The 21,232-nt window shown below is 38.4% G+C and overlaps 1 protein-coding gene across 1 annotated transcript in view; it reads left to right on the forward strand.

Moving 5' to 3' along the window:
• ETV1 (ETS variant 1) overlaps window positions 1–21,232 on the forward strand; it is a 61,068-nt gene that overhangs the window by 30,990 nt on the left and 8,846 nt on the right. Inside the window, exons 4-7 of the mRNA XM_026036251.1 lie at window positions 619–807; window positions 4,621–4,868; window positions 16,565–16,633; window positions 18,790–18,858. Coding sequence (XP_025892036.1) covers window positions 619–807; window positions 4,621–4,868; window positions 16,565–16,633; window positions 18,790–18,858 — 575 coding nt within the window. The remainder of the gene's footprint in view (window positions 1–618; window positions 808–4,620; window positions 4,869–16,564; window positions 16,634–18,789; window positions 18,859–21,232) is intronic.

Here is a 21,232-nt window from a genome sequence, read left to right on the forward strand (position 1 = left end):
TGCTGTTTATATACAGGGATGATCAAAGTCCTGAAGTCCTTTTCTTGTTTGAAGCACCTTTCCAAACAGTGTCTATGTATTTGCAGGATCAGAATCTTATTTTTGAAAGAGAGAAAAATAATCTCTTAGGAGAGGCTGTGACGGTATAGTGTGGGTAGCTAAACTAACAGCATTGTTTTGCTGGGCCAGCTCCCTTCCCTCTTGCTGCAGCGTTTCACGGTCTCACTCTGTAGCTTGTGCAGGCTCTAAAGAAGAGACTTGACAGGCACCATCAAGACTACCTTTGTACTCTAGTCCAGGTGCTTCTACTTTTATGTATTTTGTATATCTCCTTTAGAATGTCACTTTAGGACTGAATCCTTTAAAAATACATTTCTAGGACCTAAAGAGGAAAATGCTGTGTTGAGCCACTTGACCTCTAACTTGATTTTTCCTGTGCTCTTCTCAGTGTAAAGCAGAGAATTCTTCTGCCCCAAATTGTTTGATAAAGTATCTAAAGTATCTATAATAAAAGGTTTATAAATGTGGCACTTCTTTTCCCTGGATGCAAGTGCTATATCTTTTGCAGAGAAAATAACTTAACTTTTTTTTTTCTTTTTTTCCTCCTGTTTATGGCAGTGCCTATGATCAGAAGCCACAAGTGGGAATGAGGCCCTCCAACCCACCAACACCCTCCAGCACTCCTGTGTCACCACTGCACCATGCCTCCCCAAACTCAGCTCAGACTCCTAAGCCCGACCGGGTTTTCCCTACCCATCTCCCTCCATCCCAGTCCATTCAAGACAACAGTTTCCCTATGGACCACAGGTAAAACRCAAAATATGCAGGGGATTGAGACAGAAGATACTTCTGTTGTGGCTGCAACCTGACTGACTGCTTCTTAGACAATCAGTCAGAGGGCAGCCATGGGTTCATTACCTCAACCGTTCCTTTTGAAAAGAGAACAGTTGAAAAAGGTCGAAGATGACAGTTGGAGTGGTTAAGAATGCCAGAAATAGGCAGTGTTTAATAAAAGATTGGTATCCTGCTCAATGGATTCCAATAGGAGTTCATATTGGCAATGAGAGAGTTTTAATGACCTATTTCTGCTACCTTGTGAGGGTAATCCACTTCAGGCTAGTAAGCCTTATGAGATAGAGAAGTAACAGGAATGGTCCTCACTATATATGTGTCTGACCTCTTGCTAAGGAATTTTCCTATCAAAAAGATAAGTGGTTATGGAATATTCTTTGGAAGGGTGAATCTTTTTCCAAACCCTTATGAAATAAAGCATTTTAAACAAAATAAGATGCCAAAGTAACTGTGCTTAAATAACATTAGTCTGAGTAAAACCCACAAGAGCTAGAAACTAGAATTAGAGCTTMAGCTGTCCTTAAGTCACCCTGTTTTGTTTTGAAGTGTTAGAGATCCAGACAACTGACCATCTTTTTTAGCTCAGTTTTGCAGTGCGTATGCTCAGAGTGGATTTCTCTTATTTTTGAGACCAGACATGTGTGTGTAGAATTTTAATAGTCCTAACTTTTGTTATGTAAGCCTGTTTTTGTTTGCTGCACCCTGTGGTTGCTCTGGGCGTTTTAAAGTTCAGTTATGTATATACAGATATGTATGTTCAGAGATTCAGCTTAATGCTGAAACATTAGAAAAATGAAAGGAACTTTAAAGGAAAATCATAGTTGTTGAGAGTGCGATTTCCATGCATCTGCTCTAATAAGGGATATTATCTCCAGGGATTTGTGCACATCACTTCTGAAGGGGGTTACTAAGGTTTATATYGCTGTTTTGTGCTCGGCTGAGATAGTTTTAAGCATCAGCCAAGGTTCTTCATGAGCCTTTCTGGCAGTGCTGAAACATGGAATCGGCCCCGTAAGCTGCCAGTCTGCTCCTTGTCCTTGGATTATAGTCTAACCATGCAAGCCACTGGTGAAGCCTGTGGCTTTGATTACAGGATGGTGGACAAATATGTTTCTGTACATAGACCAAAGTCAAGTAGTCAGGAGACTGGAATTTCCCAGAGCTAAATGACTTTGCAGAAAGCAAAAATAGGATTTTTCAGATGAGAAGGTTTTTTGTTTTAGAGCAACCTGAAATAAGAATATTGAAGCTGTAAGCCTACCCTAATTTGGGTATTTATAGAAGCTTGTATGCACCTTGAACAGTTTATTTTTCTTTATCCATAGCACTTGCTCTTCACAAGCTTTTTGGAGTCTTGACATGACACTCTTTTCCTGTGACTTTGATACTTGTATTCTTTAGGGCATCTTGCTTTAATGGCTCCCATCGATGATGGAACATCATATTGAACAACCTTTTAGTGAAGTCCAAAAATAGCTGACCAAAAGCTTCATCTTTTTCACTTTCTAAAGGAAAGTTACTTTGAATCTCCTCACTATGAAACTGTTTGAAATAAATTTCATATTATTGTGAAATTCATATCGCCTAGTGTACAAAATAGTTGGCTGCTCAGGGTCTGGTTTAGCCAGAGAAGACTTTCTTTCATAATTAATATGTTTAGAAAATGTCATTTAAACAAATGACCTACCTGCGTGAGTTTGAATATAGCGCCATAACTCAAAGSCTATTTCTTTGGAACATGCATTGATGGCATAAGATAGTTTCACTGTCTAGAACATACAGCACATACAGCATCATACAGGGCATGAATATATGAACGATAAGTGGTCCTAACAAGTACCAACAGGAATCAAATCCACTTGTATAAACAAATGGCTTGATTCCATACAAAGCTTCCAGTACAACAAGTATTATTAACTTCCTTTGAGGCTTTGTGAGTGAGCCTGTTTCTTATTTTAACTTCAAGTTGCAATTTTCTGATTCACTCCTTGACAGTTCTTAATGATAATTTCTGCTTCTTTTTTTGGCTAATGAAAAAAGGAAAAGAGGGAAATGAATGCAGTGCCAGTCAGCCTAACTGTTTCATAATACATTTGAGTTTCTAAGTTTATTTTCTGCAGGTGTAGGTGGAATTGCAAAAGCTAATGTTACAGTGCAGTACTTCTGCAGCAAAATACAATACTTACAGCAGCATTAAAAATAATTTTCAGAAAAACAATTAATTTAAATCTTCAGTACTTCATTCTAATAGCTTCTATCCCTCCCACAGTATTTGTAAATATTTGTCAGACCAAATTCAGGGCAAGATTTTAGAAGCTAGTGAAATTAAAATTGTTTCAGAAACATATACTATACGTATACAGAAACAGATACTATACGTAAGATGTTATTCAAGGGCTGTATTGCCTGTACAGTCAAAACTCTGCTTTCTCCTTCACTCAGCCAGTTTTCTTCAAGAGAATGTCTGTTTTTACTTGCATCAGAGTCAGTTGAGCTGCAAAATGCAGGAAGCTGAAGAATGATTAGTTCTTAACTTTTAGTTTGACAGTGAGAAACTTGCAAAGGAAGGCACAGGCGTCTGTTTGCTTTTTTTTTTTTTTTTCAATTTCTATTTTTAAGGAAAGAATCACATGTTTGTTCATGATGAATATTAATAGGTGTAGTAAGCAGTTTAAGACCATTTCATCTGCTACAGATTAGTTCAAAAGAAATAGGTTCCCCCAGTGTGTGTATTCCACAGGAGAGGTTGAAAGGACTTAGTTATAATACATGCAATTCGTCARGGCCGGGTAGGAAAATAGCACCTTTGTAGTCTTCTCTGTGCTTCTGATCCTGACGATGTCTAAGTTTCCATAATTATGTATGTTTTATAAATGGGATAACACATCTTGAGCATCACTGCATTGCAGTGATGAATTGAATTCTCTGACTTTCCTGCCTTTTGAAGTACATTTTGGAATAGTGAGTGGCTGTGTGGCTCAGTGGCCTTTCTTTCATGCAGAAATGGCCTAGGAAACAAAGTAAGGCAGAAGAGGAATTCTAATGCATTGTGTCTCCTAGCAAAATCTGCACCCCGTCCTCTTTCTGGAGTGATTAAACCTCCTTCCTATTGAAGCTGGAATGCTGTGCTAGCTTCTCAGGTAGACTTCCCATGGCATCCTTGCCAGGAGAACAGAACTGAACTGGAGACTCTTACCCTGGGGTGACTGCAGATGTTACCACAGGCAGTACTATGTGTTTGAAATGTGTGTGTGTGTCAGGGTACTTAGAATTGTTTCTGTGTAGCTGCAAGAATGAAATAAGAGTAAATTAAAATGCCAACAATAGGTCATTAATGTTCAAGAATGGACTAAGAACTCTAGCTAAGGTTCTTTCGTATTAATGTGGTGGGTGAAGTCTGCCTTTCTAGCTGGTTTGAAGTTATTGGAAGATAAATTGTGTTTCCTGCTTGCCTCTTCTGTTGCAGAGATGTTGAAGGCAAGGAGGATGATGGTGGGAATGGGTTTATGGGTTYTAGGGTTGGTATTTATTGGGGTTCTTTTTGTTGTTTTCATTTTGCTCATTGCTGTTTTATGTTATTACAGCACTGCAGCGGTCATAATCCTGATGGGAGCATTTAGCATTATCATAAATAAAATATTTGCTACTGATGAAGTGATAAAGCCATTCCCTCCTGCTAATCATGACCTGTGAAGATCTTCAGGAARTAGAATGTACCTCAAAGCTAGTAATTGCATCTTTAAATGACCTCTCTAACTTGTGTCCTAGATTTCGCCGCCAGCTCTCTGAACCTTGCAATTCTTTCCCACCTTTACCTGCAATGCCAAGGGAAGGACGTCCAATATATCAGCGCCAGATGTCTGAGCCAAACATCCCCTTCCCACCACAAGGTTTTAAGCAGGAGTACCACGATCCAGTTTATGAACACAACGCTATGGTTAGCAGTGCAGCCAGTCAAAATTTCCCCCCTCCTCTGATGATTAAACAGGAACCTAGAGATTTTGCATATGATTCAGGTAGGTGAGACTCTCCTTTAGTTCCACATGGTAAAGTAATAAATGAATCCAAGCCTGTGCTGTTGATGTTTTGATCGTATAAATTGCAGTTTGCTCATTTGASTTCTCAGTAATCTGAATTCACTTATGTCCAGTATCTCTGCAAAGCAGTAAGACTTGTACCTAGTGCAGAATATCATGTGCCACTGTTGCCTTGTCTGCTTGCTCTGTAAAGGATATCGCTTTCCAGAACTCTCTATCTAGGCGGTGCATAGTTTAAAGAAGCCAAAGAAGAAACCTCAAGGGTGGAAAATTGAGCTTTGCTCAAGGGGAGGGGGAATGTTTTGTACTGTAGTGTCTTTGACCTCTAAATCTGTGTTCTCTGTTTTTATGAGCTCTTTCATTTGTCTGCCAGAAATAGAGGACTCATTCTCCTCTTGCTTACACTACTTTAAATCAGGAGTAACTCCACTGAAGTGGGGTTTATACAGCTATAAAACCAATGAGGGAGAAGAATCAGCCAAATTGGTGTCAGCTTCTCAGTTTGTGCACGACGATGTGTTTTGTGGATGTACATAATCTGTGATGCCAGGTTGCTGATGTAGAGAATAAGCTGTTGCTATTAATAATGTTTACTGTGATAGTGCTTACAGGGCAACCAAAATGAAGCCTCATTGCGGTAGGGACTCTATGAAAAAGTGGTGGTGGCAGAACCTGCTCTGAACAGCTTCTGGTCAAAATAGATAAGTAGCAGAAATGGAGGGACAAACATTGTAAATGTTACTTTGCTACAATTTGAATACAGTGTTTATATGTATATATGAAGGAGAAAAAGGGATTTTAAGATGGGAATTATGGTAAGCAAAACAAGATTTAAGTGACCATGGCTAAGGAGCTAAGCAGGAAAGGGAAGTTAGAAGGGTAGATGTGGAGAAAGGATGAGGTTAAAGCAACCTAGGGTGGGCTGAATGCATTGGATCGGGTAAGCAGTTTAGCCTATAATAACTTATCTTTGATACTGGATATTTGGGGATTTTTTTATTGTCTTTTTTTTTATAGGCCAACTTAGCACTGTCTTTTAAGTGACACGTTGTTGTTGTTGTTGTTGTTGTTGTTGTTATTATTATTATTATTATTATTATTATGTGCTTGTTTCAGAATTTGTTTAGATGTTGGAGCAAGGGACTCTGTAGTATAGAGCTGTCTTCTTTCTTATTTTTGACAAACAAATGACCAATCCTTAGAGAAATTTGAGGTGGACATATAGTGGGAATGGAATCAGTAGGATATTTTTCCCAAGTTGAAGTATAAGACAAGATGAAAATGGGTTCATATTATGATGATCAGATCTTGATCTAAATGTTTTCATTGATGAAGTTCCTGAGATCTGTGGTGTTAAAAGGCAGTCACATGTCTTTAGTCTTGCAGAGCAGCATCAGGGAGACTGTCTGCCCAGTTAATGCCACTGTAGATAATAAACAGGGAACTGCAGTTTCAGGCACTTGCCAGTCTCTTACAACCTTAACAAGCACCGTTATTCATCCTGCTAAATTGAAGAGTAAAAAAAGGCCCTTTTGTAAGCATGCATCACATTTGGCTAGGAAGTGGGATCTCCTTATAGTATACTATTACTTTAAATGTGTGTTGGCTGCTGGCATTAATCTTTCTTTGCAATGTTCTTTACTGCAAAAAAAAAAAGAGATTTTATTCTGAAAGGATGATGTTCAAACTTGCATCCAATCCCATAGTTCCCTTTTGTTGTTTGTTGTTTGTTGTTTGTTGTTGTTGTTGCCAGCGAGAGCAACATTCCACTTTATAGTAATGACGTTCAAGCAAAGTTGTTGTTTCTTTTGTAGATGAATAATTAGTTTTTAAAAATGTAATAGCTGTGTAACCAGTGGTCATGAAAAATTAATCTGTTGGTATCAGGAAGTACTTTTATTGGCCTCAGAATCACTGCATTTAAGTTGACACATCTGTACACTCCATAAATTGCAGTCAACAACTGTGGTCTGTTGATATTTTGTCTTGTTACCATCTGTTCTCTAGAAACCATCATTTTCCATCCCTGCTAAGAGTACATTAAATAACCCCTTAGGAAGCATAATGTATTTGTCACTGAATCATTGATTTTATTTTTCACCTATGGATGTTCATAGAAGAAGGAATGCCAGAGTGAAAGGTCTGTTTTTGCTTGGTGTTTTATTGCAGCTCAGATAAGAATACAGAAACATATTTAAAAAGTTCATTGTAATACACCAAGATGTTCCTTTAGGGATGTTTTTGAAACAGCCTCGTAAAGTTCATTGCTTTTGTGCGCTATACTTTAATACTTTGTGGGAAGCTGGTGAATGAAAAGCATTATTATGGAATGATTATAACTCTATTAAAACATGACATTAATTATGACATGGGAAATGGCAGATCAATTAGTTGTAATTGTAATTGCAGGTATGCAATTTCTAGTGCAGAATGTTTGAGATAATGGAAAAAGAAAAATGTCAACAAAGTAGAAGCTCTTTCTTATCTGTTCACACTTGTACAAGTCACAGGGTGTCACATTTCGATATGCTGAATAAGAACTTGTTTTCTACACCACATTTTTTCTATAGCTGCCAGTCACAGATGTATTTAGTACCTGATGTTATAGCTAGCAACTTCAAACACAAAGATGCAACCAAGCACAGTGATAGAGACTTGACATTACATCCTTATTGAATATAGAATGAATATAGACCACAATGTTTGCCAAGACCTTTTTTTTTTTTTTTCTAACAAAGGAAAATAGAACATTCTTTTACAGATAGCACATCTTGATTTTAGCTCATCTGTTTAGTTGTTTAAATAAAAGACTTGGCTTTATTGCTTGCATAAGCTTACTGCTGATGGCCAGAAATATATCTGCTGAAATCTAGGTAGATTCAGGTCCTGACAAGCAGGTTAGAAGCATTAGCAGAGCAATTCTTGTAGTTTTATTTCAGAGTAGCATTATGTATAATGTACTTGAATGGTCTTGAGGAAAACTGGGATTCTATCCTTGCCACTTCCAAAGTTTTCTTCGGAGATACTAGTCACATCACTTCAATAATTCTGAATAGTTTATTCTTTTTCTCCTTGGCTTGTTTTTTTGCTTGCTTATCAAAACCTCTAATTCCTGAGGATTTCACTAGCCATAAACACCCCTTATCAGCACATGAGGATAGATAAGGAATTGCTCCCCTTGTAAGACTGAAGGGAAACAGGCAGACAAATCAGAAATATATGCTTAATTTGGGTGCCCAGTTAGCACTGGCCAATTTCAAGAGAGTGTTACATTATGTATGTTCAAAGCTCAGTTCCTAGTGACTTCATTTTTTATTTTAAATAATATTTATTATTTTTATTTTTATTTTTATTTTTTTAATGCAAGGAAATACAGGGGGTATCAGACAGGAACATCCCAATTTCTGCACTGCATGAATAAAGAATACGTAATATGAAAAAGCTGACATAGGTGACTTGAACAAGTCTGGAAAATGTTGCAGGGGCTGGAAGCAGCTTTGTTGGGGCCTAAAATTGATCATTCAGCTGTATTAATCTTGAGGTCATCTTTTTCCTTTCTTGGAGCGTTCTGCCTCATTACCCGTACAACTCCCAGCTTCTGTAGCAAATGAAGCAGGGGGTCCACCTGCAAATCTGTTTGCTGCACAGCACTCCCTTCCCCTAAACAGTTTTGATCTGTGCACTCAAGAGGCAAGGTTCCCGAGGCACAAGGCTGTATCAAAATTCATGTGCAAAAAAGGACTTGATTCAAGGTTACCCAGGAAATTATGATTATGGCACTTCTTAACCTGTTACAGACAAAGCATGATACCAGCTTTCTACTCTCTATATTATAAATGTGTATTTATGTAATGACTGACTTCCAAAATCCTGATGTGGTGTTTTTTGAAAAGCAAATCAGTGCAGATTATTTTGGAAAATGATCCCTGCTTTTTTTTTCTTCGAGGTCAGCTGACATTCCATTTAATTTGGTAGCTTGTGAAGTAAAATTAGGGAATGTGATGAATTAAAATGTCAAAAAAAGTAAGATTTTAAATGTTTTTTTGGGGAGTGAGTTTATTTTTACTTTTTTTAAAAAGGCAATATTTGGATATTCTGTTGGATGGATGTTTTTTCGGTGAAGTCAGTTCTGGTCTTACAAGTAAACTTTAGACATTTGGATATACTAATGGGAAGAAAGAAAGGAAATCTTAACTGTCAGTGGGAGGCTACACAGGGTTGCTTTTTTCCACGATATTCTCCAGTACATTCACCAGTGTAGCATTTAAACTGACACAGTGCATGGCGTTTCCACTACCCTCTTTAATTACATTGACGAATTTTTGTACAGAGCCTTGAAAATGTAAAGCGCTGTATGTGTGCTAAGTATTATTGCTACAATTATTCCCTTGGGAGATTATTTCACAGCCTAATAGACTTCACAGCTAAGGAGCGTTTCTTGATAGTAAGCCTAATTTTTTTTTCCTTTGATCAGCTGCATTCCCCTGCTCGTAGCTACACCTCCTTGCCTCATCCGAAACAATTCCTTGGTATTAGCGCTGCACCTCTAAATCTCTGTAGACAGTCTGCACGTATGCTCTGTGCAAGCAGTTGTTGAAATCTTTCTTCATAAATCCTCTAGCTTCTTAAGCTTTTCCTCAAATTCTCTTTTTTTTTCTTTTTTTTATTTTTGATCTTGTCAGGTTGCAAATATTAGCAGTATTTTCAAGAGAGTTTAATAAAATACTCTGTAAAACAGAGTTGACCCGCTCTTTTCCAGGGATATGATGCTTTAAGTGCGTGTAGCTCAAAACTGCATCTGCACAGAGTACTTTGCCCAACGGTATCCAACAGTTCTCCAAGAAAATCTGCTGGGGATGAAGGCAGGAGGCCGTGAGGGACAGGAGTTTGCTCCTGATTTAAAGTTAAAAAGTTTCCCCTTCTCTTTTTATTTTGGTTTTGTGGTTTTCCCCAATATTATTAGTGTGGTTTGAAAGGCTTTGCTTCAGGGGCTCGTCCATGCGGCCCTGCCTTGGCGAGTGCACAGGGATTTGATTAAGCYGATAGTTAGGCCACTTCACGCTTGCTCCTAAAACACCTAGACACAAATCAGCTCTTTGGTGGCAGGACAAGAGGGAATCACAGTGGCAGAGATGCTGAGCGGGCACGTAGGAAACCTGAACTTAGGAGAACTGCTGCGAAAGGCAGAACTTTACCTCTCCACTTCCTATCATTTCCTCTATTTATTCACTAACTCAGTCTGAAAGAAATTTGGAGTTAGACTAAAATTAATTTGATATTATTATCTTCATGAACAAAGCAAGCTAGAGTACCATGTTAATATGAGCAAGTAGGCAGGAGGCCATACATCTATTTTTTCTTCTCAAAGCAGACAATACGATCTGAAAAATTGTCCTGCAGCCCCTGCTTTTTTCAAAGAAACGGATAAATATCCTCTAAATCTACAGTTACAGTAAGTGGCCCTGGCTAATGATTTGATTTGAGGATTGAGAGCACAGTCTGGATTTACTCTTTGTGCATTAACGCAGGTCAAATGGACACGGGCTGCATTTTAAATCAGTAATGGAAGGCTGAAGCCTGCCTTAAACCAATCACACCGGCCTTACCCAAGACCGATGGATCCCGGGAGACCGAGCCCTGCGAGCACAGCTTTTATATGAATGGACTCTGCGCAGCCTGAAGTTTCATTCATAAAATGGATGCTGAAGGGGAGGGGAAAAAGGGAAGGGAAAAAAAAAAAAAAGAAAAGAAAAAAAAAAAAAAGCCCAAACCCTGGAATGTCCATTTATGCCGAGCTGAAGGGTGTAGTGTTCCCTCAGCTGCTGCTCTTGCCAGTTGCCTTAAAGTAATGATTAATGCGCCTTGGCCCGGCCTGCCTGTAAGCTGACACCCTTTATGGCCTTGGTGTGTTTCTAATGTATAGTGAATGAGAAGGCTGCGTTCTCAAATCAGAAACATAAACAGGAACTGGTTGGTCTGAATTCCATTCAAATATGTCACTTCAGCCGTGCAGTGTTTGTCCAACTCCGATTTTACAGGCAGGGGATGGGGCGGGGGAGAAAAAGCAACACAKACATTTTTGCTGCAAGATCACCGACAAAAGGCGAAGGGGGGCGGCGGGAGGAAAGATTCCCCTGCTCCACTGAACTCAAAAGGGAGCGATGCTTAAAGTGTGTTTTAAAGTTATTAAGGTTAATAAAAGTAAATACATGATTTTAAAATATGCTAGAAAGATCGGTTCCATGTGGAATTTCGATCCGGGACTGGATGTATGAGCCTTTGTTTTCCTGCTTGGCTGTATAAAAAGTTACACATCTCCTCGACAGGCTGTTGACATCTGGTCTCAGAAAATGCATTAGATGTTGTCATAGATCTAAAAACCTAAGTTGTGGAAAGGAAGTTGTTTGCTTAAGGTTTGCTTTCTGTGTGTGTCTAAGTTCACTTAGATGAAGTTGCAGGGGCCAGATCTAGTTTGCTCCAGTAGATTTTGTCAAGAGAAATGTGAAATTAAACTTTTATTAAATTATAAAGACAACAAAAACCAAGTAATGAAATTACTTTAAAATATTTTAATTACTTTTTTTTATTAAGGGATATGTTCATGTCTATTTGTGCACATACTTGCACACAGCATAATGTTTTTCAGATTGCCAATATGTAGGTCAGTGATTCTGAAAATGAAGCCCAGAAGCTTCTGTATTGAATGCTTTTAAACTCTTAAAACAACACACAATGATTTGGGAAAAGAATGACTAATTTTAGATTATTTGTTGTTGATGATGATGATGTTTCAGGGAAGATAGTGGCTTTAGGTTGAGCTGTGTAACTTCATGCATCCACATTTCACATGCTGGCCTTGCTAAACAAAAGTCAGTGTTGACTTTTGTATTGCCAGGATTTTACCAGGTTATGGGACTCTGTCACAGCTGTGTAGGGATAGAGCTTTTAAAGGGTTAATTAAAGCTCGACTCACCAGCTTTTGAGTTGTGAATAAGCTCAAGCAATTCCTACATAGGAAGATTATGTCATTATTTCCAGTATTTCTACCTAAATGTCTTGGTATGTAAGGACATATGATTTTTAATCTAAATGTATTCTACAGGTTTACAAAATTAAAGGTTTCGCAGTCAAAAGGATTCATTTAATTTGTGTGCCAGCAACACACAGATCATCCCTTTTCCTTAGTGGTATCTGCTGCCACCTTAGCAACTTGTAGCAATCTCATTTGAACAACTGTCTTACCTAAAAAGTCCTGTTTTGCCTGGTGATTTGAGTGTTGCTTTTCCACCGAGCTGGCCAGCTTGCTGGTGGGGTTAAGCAGCTGCTTTCCAGCATGCAGCTAAACGTGCTTCCGCAGTGGATGAAGCGATCCTTTGTAAACAGCCTGTCAGTGCTCTCGGAAATCGGAGAATAGAAAAGTTCTTTGCAGTGCGATTGTAATGTTACTAAGTTTGAGGCCGAGAGTATAATGTGTTCCGACTTGAAGGTTTCATTATAAAAAAGCCACCTTTGTACTAAGTTAAAAAAAATCTCCCCTGCTGCTCAGCCGTCTCTTGCAGTGCACAAGAAAGCGCGTTGCCGAGCCCTGTGAGGTGCCCGTGGGAGGACTGGCACACAYGTGTTGCTCCTTGTGCTCGGTGCCATGGAGCTAGGTTGTTCCTAGCTCTCTGGGGATTTTGGCCTCCCCTCTGGGCGCTGCAGCATGAAGGAGATGCTCTGCACATGCACTTCCTTGTCGGGGAGGGAGAATTGGCAGAATCTCAGTCTGTTCTTACAGATTCACCAGCTTTGAGTCACCAGCTTTTATGGGTGTAAGTTGAAACACAGCAAGTTCCATCTCCATACGAGGAAGAACTTCTTTATTGTGAGGGTGACAGAGCCCTGGAACAGGCTGCCCAGGGAGGTTGTGAAGTCTCCTTCTTCAAAATCCACCTGGATGCCACCTTGTGCCCTGTGCTCAAGGTGTCCCTGCTTGAGCAGTAGTGTTGGACTAGATGATCTCTRGAGGCCCTTTCCAACCTCAACCATTCTGTGATTCTGTGAGTCACTGAAACTGGAAACAAAGCCTCTCTCCTTATCTTTTAAGACCAAAAGGATGATCAAGCAGCTTAGGATACAGTGAGGTCTGTGTCTCTGGCCAGTGGAGACCTCCATAGTCTTAGGGGCTCTGACCAACTGAGGTCAGGGAGTGTAGCAAGGAGAGAAGTGTAGTGAGAGAGCAGGTAGTGACGTGGTCCCGGCTTTGATGTCATCACTTTGTTTTACACATAGAGGGAAGGAAACATTCTGTGTGTGGGCTGAGGTATGGTCATTGTGGGGCTTGTTTGCAGTGCACGTGGCAGCTGCCAGTGCACTGTAGTACAGACGTAACCTGCTGCGCTGACTTAAAAGCCAGGCAGGTAGCTAAGCTTTTCCCACCCATCCTTGTTCAGATCGTACACATCTCTTAAGCCTTTCTCTCTCCAGCATACATATATATGTATGTCAGGCAATACCTCTGTATCACGTTATGCTCTGTCACGTGCATATGGGCTTACATATCYTAAGATGATCTCAATAAAGCAAACTAGAAAGTAATTCAGAGAGATTAGCAACTTGCCTTTGGTTAGGAAGGCTGTGTAACTTCAGAATCGTAAGGACAGGTCRGAGAATAAATTTCAGTTTGGGTTTCCAGTTTTTCCTTGGCACTGCATTATTCAAGGAAAGAAAGCCTCTTTGCATGGAAAAGCTCAATCTTCCATGTGTACCTGGGCAGGGAGTCTGAAGCTGGGTCTGATGCTTTTTAGGGTGAACTGGTAACCTCTCTGCATTGCTGTCTGCGCAGAGCAGTAAGGGGTTCTTAGTTACTCAGAGTTATAACCTAGCCCTTTAAATTCTGATACAATAGCTTAATACTTCCTTACAGAGGGGGGTTCTGAAATGTCTCATTTGACAGTAAAACCTTTGTGCCTACTAAATTCAGCAGCAGATTTTTTTTCTTGTCTTGAAGTCTGTTTGGGCTTTATGTTGAGGTGTTTTGACTAACGCACAGCAAAGCATATTTCTGGTAGTTCCTCCATGATGAACTCCCAGATGAGAAAGCATTTCTGCAGTGTCTAGATTATATATAATTTTAAAATACGTTCCTACTGGGAAAAAATGTATTCAGAGCAACACGAAATAGGTCCAGATTCTCTCTCTTATGATGTCTGCTATACTGCTCTTAGGAATAGAAACAAGGAAGATGACCTCAAAGTATCCCGAATTAGTCACAGCACATGTCCCCATGCTTTTTATTTTTTTTAAATTGGGCTCTTCTGTTCTTGAAATAACTAACTTCACAATGTGAAATATTTCATTGAAAATCTGGAATGAGTGTGTTGTGTATCCTAAATACAGGCACGTTTTTTAGATGTTGAAATTTGCTARAAGGCAATAGCATCAGTCACCTCAAACACTTGAATCCTGCTCTGAAGTGTTTTATGCCAACTTCCTACTTCTCTCGTATTTGTCTTCTTGAAACAATACTTTAAGGAGAAGAAAACGTATAATTGCTCTGTAATTTCTGTACTAAAATGTTTTCTTTTGAAGTAGCTCCGCTTAGCTAGTAAAAATACTTCTGGGTCTTAGTCAAGCATTTAGTACAATTTAAAACTGCAATGCTAAATTTCATTGGTTGGACTTTTTATTAGATAAGGTAGAAATGAAAGCAGCAGGCAATTTAATTAGCAGTAATTTTTCTGGGCAAGTCATTACTTTGATGAACTTCAGAGCAATGTTTATGGCTCCTAATTAACCATGTTAGTCATTTGATTGAATAATCACTTTGGAAATGTTTCTACAATTTGATTAGAGTCTGACCCACTCTGATAGTCATAAATTAACTGATAGCACTTTAGGATAACAAGACTCTAGTTACTTTACGAGAAATAAACTCTTCCTTGCTATATTTTTCTGTCCTCTGTGGACTATTTAAACACAAGCTAACCAAAAGATTAAGTAATGTCAGTACAAACAATGCTCATCCCAAAAAGACTCCAGATGTTAATTATAATTAACAGGAGCATAGGAGATGAAACACCGAATTGGTTAAAACTAGAACTTTTTTTGGATAGGTACATAATTCTTTTTTCCTTATGCTCTGTTGTATCATGTTGTCAGAGTGCAGTTCATGAGTCAAAAAAAGGTCTCGTTGCCAATACTAGTGAATTTTTTTACCTAAAATAGAAAATAGCATCTGTTTCAGTTCTCGGACTTCCTCTTTTTTACGTAGATTTTTCCATTCTCTTTAAAATTCAATCTRCTTGGTAACATGAGTGATTCTTTGCAGGTGAGCTGCTACTTGTAGCCTTGACTTCTGGTCTGCAAAATCAGGCTTGACTCATGTGGTGGCTGAATCAGTGATTCCTGCGGCTGCTCAGAGTGTTGTCACTGGGGCTTTTGAAATACTGGGAGGGGGCAGAGAAGGCAGCACTGTCCCCCGGGAAGGGGCACCAGGAGCAGTGCAGAGATGTGCAGGAGAGACCTCGGACTCTTGGAGGAAACAATTATTACTGCCCCATGTTTCTCTTGCTTTGTGAAGGCAGTGTAAAACCTCATTTTCTTATCCTGCCAGATCTTTGATACTCATCACTAGTCAGTGAACAGTGAAATTTAGAATTGCATTCTGAAAGAGTTTGTTGGCAGCTTTGGAAAACTAATGTCTGTTCTTTTGACCTCTGCTTGCATCTCTTACCAAGTTACATGTTACTGGTAACAGATTGCGTAGTTTAGGGGTAGGAGTTTATCACAAGATCAAATAGACTTTCTTAAGCAAGACTTTTGATATCCACAAAGTGGGTTAAACATGGTCGAGGAGAGCAAACATTTTTGGTGCATTTCTGTTTGCAAATCCCTATGCACAGGATGTGGCTACTTGGAGAAAGAGCAAGACACGGGAAAAATATCAAGACGTTCAAAGAACGATGTTTTCATTAGTTTGTTTTTTTTTTCTCACTCTTGCATACTTGAGGTGGGGAATAGCAAGCAAACATTTGTATTACTTTGAATATGCACACTCATTTTGTACGGACTCCTGTGCAGAAGGGGTTTTGCTCAAAGGTGTGCAGGGAGTGGGTGAAATTAGTGCGTCTGAAATCATTATCTGCAGTTTAAGCTTTTAAACTGGTTAAGTTCTTCAATCTTTCAGATCCTTAACCAGAAGTTCAAAATCAGACCTTGCTCTAGGTTCACCTTGACATTGCTTGTAGTAATAATACCATATTTTTGCAGAGTTTGTAAGTGTCTGGTGTGATTGGCACGCTTTTCTGTGTTACTGATTAAAGATGTTATGTCAAATTAGTTACCAAGAAGGATACACAAGCACAGGGTTTAAAATATTAATACTGTCTCATGTGGCTTTTGATCTGTGAATGGTTTTATGTCACGGGGACATTTTAGCAAGGGTGATTGCAATAAAGGTTTGAGTCCAAGGGCCTATGTTAGATGGGATCAGTGATCTTCACTGTAAGATTTTCTTTTATGCAGTCTCGTGTGTGCTGCTCTGAAATGGTAACTGTTTGTTGACAGATCTCACCTTGTTGTAACTTGTGTCCTTTTTTTTGCTGCTTCTCTGTCTTCAACCTGTCTCATTGATAACCTGCACGCTTTTAATTCCAGACAGTCTTTTGACTAGTGTTGTCGTCTTCTCCTTTCAGAAGTGCCTAGCTGCCATTCCATTTACATGAGGCAAGAAGGCTTCCTGGCTCACCCAAACAGAACAGAAGTTAAGTTTTATATTATATATCATTTTTGTACAAGAGAAATGTAAAAAATATCTGGAGGGATTTGGGGTTCACTGGTTTAAGTCTCCTGCTGAGAAAACACCATCTTTCTGTCCCTTCCCAGCCCTGGGTTTTTGATGCACTGATCCCTTGTAGCTTCTTCTAATGCCACAGGTTGATTATGACCAAAGCAACTTTATTATAAATTTACTCATTCTGCTTTTTCAAGGCCTCCAGCTATTGAAAGGAAGTGATGCTTATAAATTTGTCCATCTTGCCCTGTCTGTTAAGATGATATTTTCCAGACTATTGGTGTGATAGGCTCAGTTAAATGTTAAATAATCATTTTGATACTTTAAAAGGGTTTTGATTAATGTTTTTGGCTTTCCCCTTGCTTCATTATAAGATTTCTTCTTCTTCTTCAGTGTTTTGGTGGTTCTTAGGACCAGTTGCACAGCCAATTAATATATAGCAAAACTCATACTTACCTCAGTAGCTCTTTATGTATAGGATGCTAACACAACTAGATAAAAATAACCACTTAAATGCCTTCCCTTTGCCTGTTTTAATGTATCTTTTTAGTCAGCATGCAGTCTTTTTGTTGCATTTTTTTTTGCTTATTTGTTTTTCCTCCAAGGATCTTCTTCTGAAAACTTGAGGTGAATTGTATATGAAATTGATGGCAGTTTAGACAGACATATGAATAAAAGCCCTTTAATAGGACTTCATTCAATAATCAAAAGACACAACTGAAAAGATAACTAGAAAACAAGAAAATTGGCTAAAAGCCCACCTATTTCTGGCAGAAACGTGGAAATATAAGGTAATACCTAAAAAGGAGGGCAAGACAGGATATGAAAGTATATAGAAGTCTCCATGTATCAAGTTATATCAAGTATAGAAGCTTGATAAGGGAGCTAAAAAACACCAGGGAAAAATCCACAAGCTGTAGGCTTAAGGTAACAAATTTGAGCTTTATTCACAGGATAGATAGGGGAAAAGCAGTCCTAACAATGTTATACTGCCATAAATGTTCAGAGGTGGTAGAATTGTTATGAATGACGTAGAAAAAGCAGTGATGGTCAATAAATATTTGTGTTCTGTATTTGGAAGTCATTCAGCGTGACTTCATGGAATAAAGGTCATGTCAAACAAAGCTGATTTCATTCTTTGTTAAGATTAGAAGTTTAATTGATAAAGATACTATTCTCTGTATGACATGGTTAGATTTTCCAGGGCATTTGTCTTATCCCTGCATTGCTTTTTGATTAAGAAGTTAGCACTATGCAATATCAATAAAGCATACATTAAATACATTAAGATCTGGCTAACTGACAAATCTAAAAGTGGCTGTCACTGGGCAATCATTGAATGGATTATTTCTGTTATGGTTCTTTAGGAATTGATATCAGGACTGTATTCAACATTTTCAATAACATTATGGAAGTAAGTTAATTGATAACTTTACGGCACAGAGATAGGCAGAGTGGTAAATAATGGGCAGAACAGGGCAGTTGCACAAAGCAGTCTGAATTGTTTGGTAATCTGGGCACATTAAAGAAAATATGTTTTTAATATGCTAACATAGACTAGACTAGTGGTATCCGGAAAGAATATATTGGAAAAAAATGACTGTGAGAAGGAGCTATTCCTCCTAGGCTTCTCAGTGGGAGAAAAAGTCTCCAATTGAACATTGCAGCCATATGGCAAAGAGCACATTAGTAATATGTATGTGACTATGTGGAGGGTCATGGGAAGGCAGGAGGAGACTGGGAATGATGTGCCCTGTGCAAAGGGGTGGTCGTGAGGCTGAGACTACCATGCAGAGCAGTTCTGGTTAACTAGAATGTTACAATAAAAGCTGAAACCATACTGAAACCAAATATGAAATGAGACAAACATTTTGGATAAAATATGGAGAAAAATGGACACTTTTTCACTTTTACAGGTGGAGATTAGCTGTCTTTTGGAAATGCAGACTTCAATAAAACATCCATATCTTGAGCCCAACATGCTGTGGGTGGATAGTACATAAAGGATACAGGATACTAATTGGACTCCTATATGACTTAGTGTTCCCTCTGGCATTCACTCTATGATCTCTTCTTTATTCCTTTATCTTTTAAATAAACCCCTCTCTTTCTCTCTTTGCCTTACAGGTTGTATGTATGAAAAAGGACCTAGGCAGTTTTATGATGACACTTGTGTTGTTCCAGAGAAGTTTGACGGTATGTGTGACACATTTCTTTTTTTTTTTTCTTTCTTCTATTTTTTTTTTTCTGTAATATTGGGAAAAGAAGAGATGAGGAATTTTTATCTGCTGATCAARAAAGGTTGATAATGTGCCAGTTTAGGATTCCTTAACACACCATTTGCAGTGCACCCAACCAAAGCTGACCTTTGTCTCTTGAACCAAAGTCTCCTTTTCAATAAGATGTTGTTCTGCTTTTGCCAGTTCTTACAGAGGAGCTTAATTCTTGTAATGTTGAGAATTAATAGGAGGATTTCCATTGCACTGTTGATCACGTTTGTTTTTAGTGATTTAATGTAAGCTGTCCTTAGAATTAACAAAGCAGATGAGAAGGCAGCAATTTGGGTTTTACTGAGGACTAAGCCTCTTGTCTGTTAAGAGATGAATTGTGGACAGTAAGTGTACAAGGTATTTTTGTGTAATCTGTGTTGCGTTAAACATTCTACTAGTGGTTTATTTTCTAATGGGACTGATAACAAATCAGTGACCTTTTCACAGCATTGCTTATTATAACAGCCATGTTTTAATAGGGATTCTGGGGTCAAGTAAAATTAATGCCCCAAATTATCCTCAGTTACACTGATGTAAAAACAGTTTCCTGGTGTAATTCAGTTGATTTCAGATTTATCTCATTATAATCAAAGTAGATGGAAGCAGTACTCTCTGCCAGTGACTCTGTTAGTCTGCAGTTTTGGGAAGTCATTTGGAGACTGACTATTTAAATTTGCTATACTGATTTATTTGCATTAGTGTATGTCCAGCTTTGTTTATTTTAGCAGGAGAGATTAGATATCCTCCYGGTGAATTTGTGAACAGGTCTCTGACCATAGCTAAAAATACAGCTGCAGATCTTCAGAGGATTTTTTTTCCCGTTTTGTTTTGTCCTGAGAATAACTTATATGAGCTACAGTACTATTGTGTCTAGTACCATTYGTTGTGTTCAGTGAAGAATGGGAGACTAAAATGAAATGAACTTAGAGAATTAGACATTCTTCAAACTAAGATGTCACAAATGCATTTTGGAGATAGTGAGGAACAGCAAAAAATAAACAGATGATTTTAAACATGTTATACCTACCACCAAAGACTGTTAAACTGTCTTTATCCTGTCTAAAATCCTAAACTGTCTGAAATCCTGTCACACGATTGACACATTCAGTGAAAGGGTGATTTTACTGAAAGTCTGTTTTTTATTCTAGCTTTAAATTCATTTATTATTTATTTATTTAGAATATATGCTTATATATAATATATGCTTACTTTTATATATATATATATATGCATACATATGTATATATCTACACATACATACACACGGATGTGTATTGTGTTGGTTCAGTATCCCCTCTGACCCCCCGTTCCACTCCAAAAAATCATTGTGTGCCTGACCTGTGTGCAGGATCAGTGGCAAATTTCTATTTACATTTATGGAGCAGGATCAGGCCCTGTACTGTACGTAAGTAGTATTACTCTTCAGCAGTAATATTTGCCTGCATTGTTCTTGAAAATTTTCCCCCCACCTCCTCATTGTACAAAGAGGGGAAGGAGAATAGACAAGAAATACAAATAAATGGAAGTGAAGGAAAGGACGCAGTTGGCTTTTAGCTGCTATGGCTGTCTATTAAGACAACACCTTGTGCTTGAGAAGATTGATGTCGTGATACAGATGTGTATGATAATACTTGTAGCATGAYGAGCTTTGAGGAAGGATAATAGACAGATCATTATGTTTTGACCAGTAAATAAAAAGCAAGATAAGCCCAGGACTAGACTTGATGTTTCAGAACCAGATTCTCAGCTGCTTCTGTTGAAAACAAAGATCATCGCAGCCTAAGTATCTGACCCTCTTGTTAAGAGAATAATCCTGTCTTTGGAAAAAGAATGTCTTTCAGGCCTGGAACCTGAACCTCAMAGATACCTAAAGCCGTGTGTTGATTTATTTGTTTTCCATAGTTATTGACTCAATTTTCTTTCCTGATTACGAAAGGAAGTACTCCATTTTTAATATTATTATTCTTACTTTTGCTACACAGAGCCATTTCATAATGGCCATCTGAGCATCCTAATGCTGTGGTTGAATGTAAAATCCTTGCTTTCAGCATTAAATGAGCCTCTTATTTGCAAGGCTGCTGTTATGGTAGTCAAACTGAGGAGTTTTACCAAGATATCCAGGATTGCTGTCATTGTTTGCTGTGGGGAAAAAAAAAAAAAAAAGTCTTTGCTTCAGCATCAGAGCTTTCAGCTATCATTGTGTTCATGAGTTTTTCACTCATGAAAAGAAAGATTTAAAAACAACAGACACAGTAAGCAGGACAGTTTTTCACTGGCAGTTTGTGAAACAGCAGAGTATT

Source organism: Nothoprocta perdicaria, unplaced genomic scaffold (assembly GCF_003342845.1).
Source record: "Nothoprocta perdicaria isolate Ctin4 unplaced genomic scaffold, notPer1 scaffold_173, whole genome shotgun sequence".
NCBI classification, from domain to species: Eukaryota; Metazoa; Chordata; class Aves; order Tinamiformes; family Tinamidae; genus Nothoprocta; species Nothoprocta perdicaria.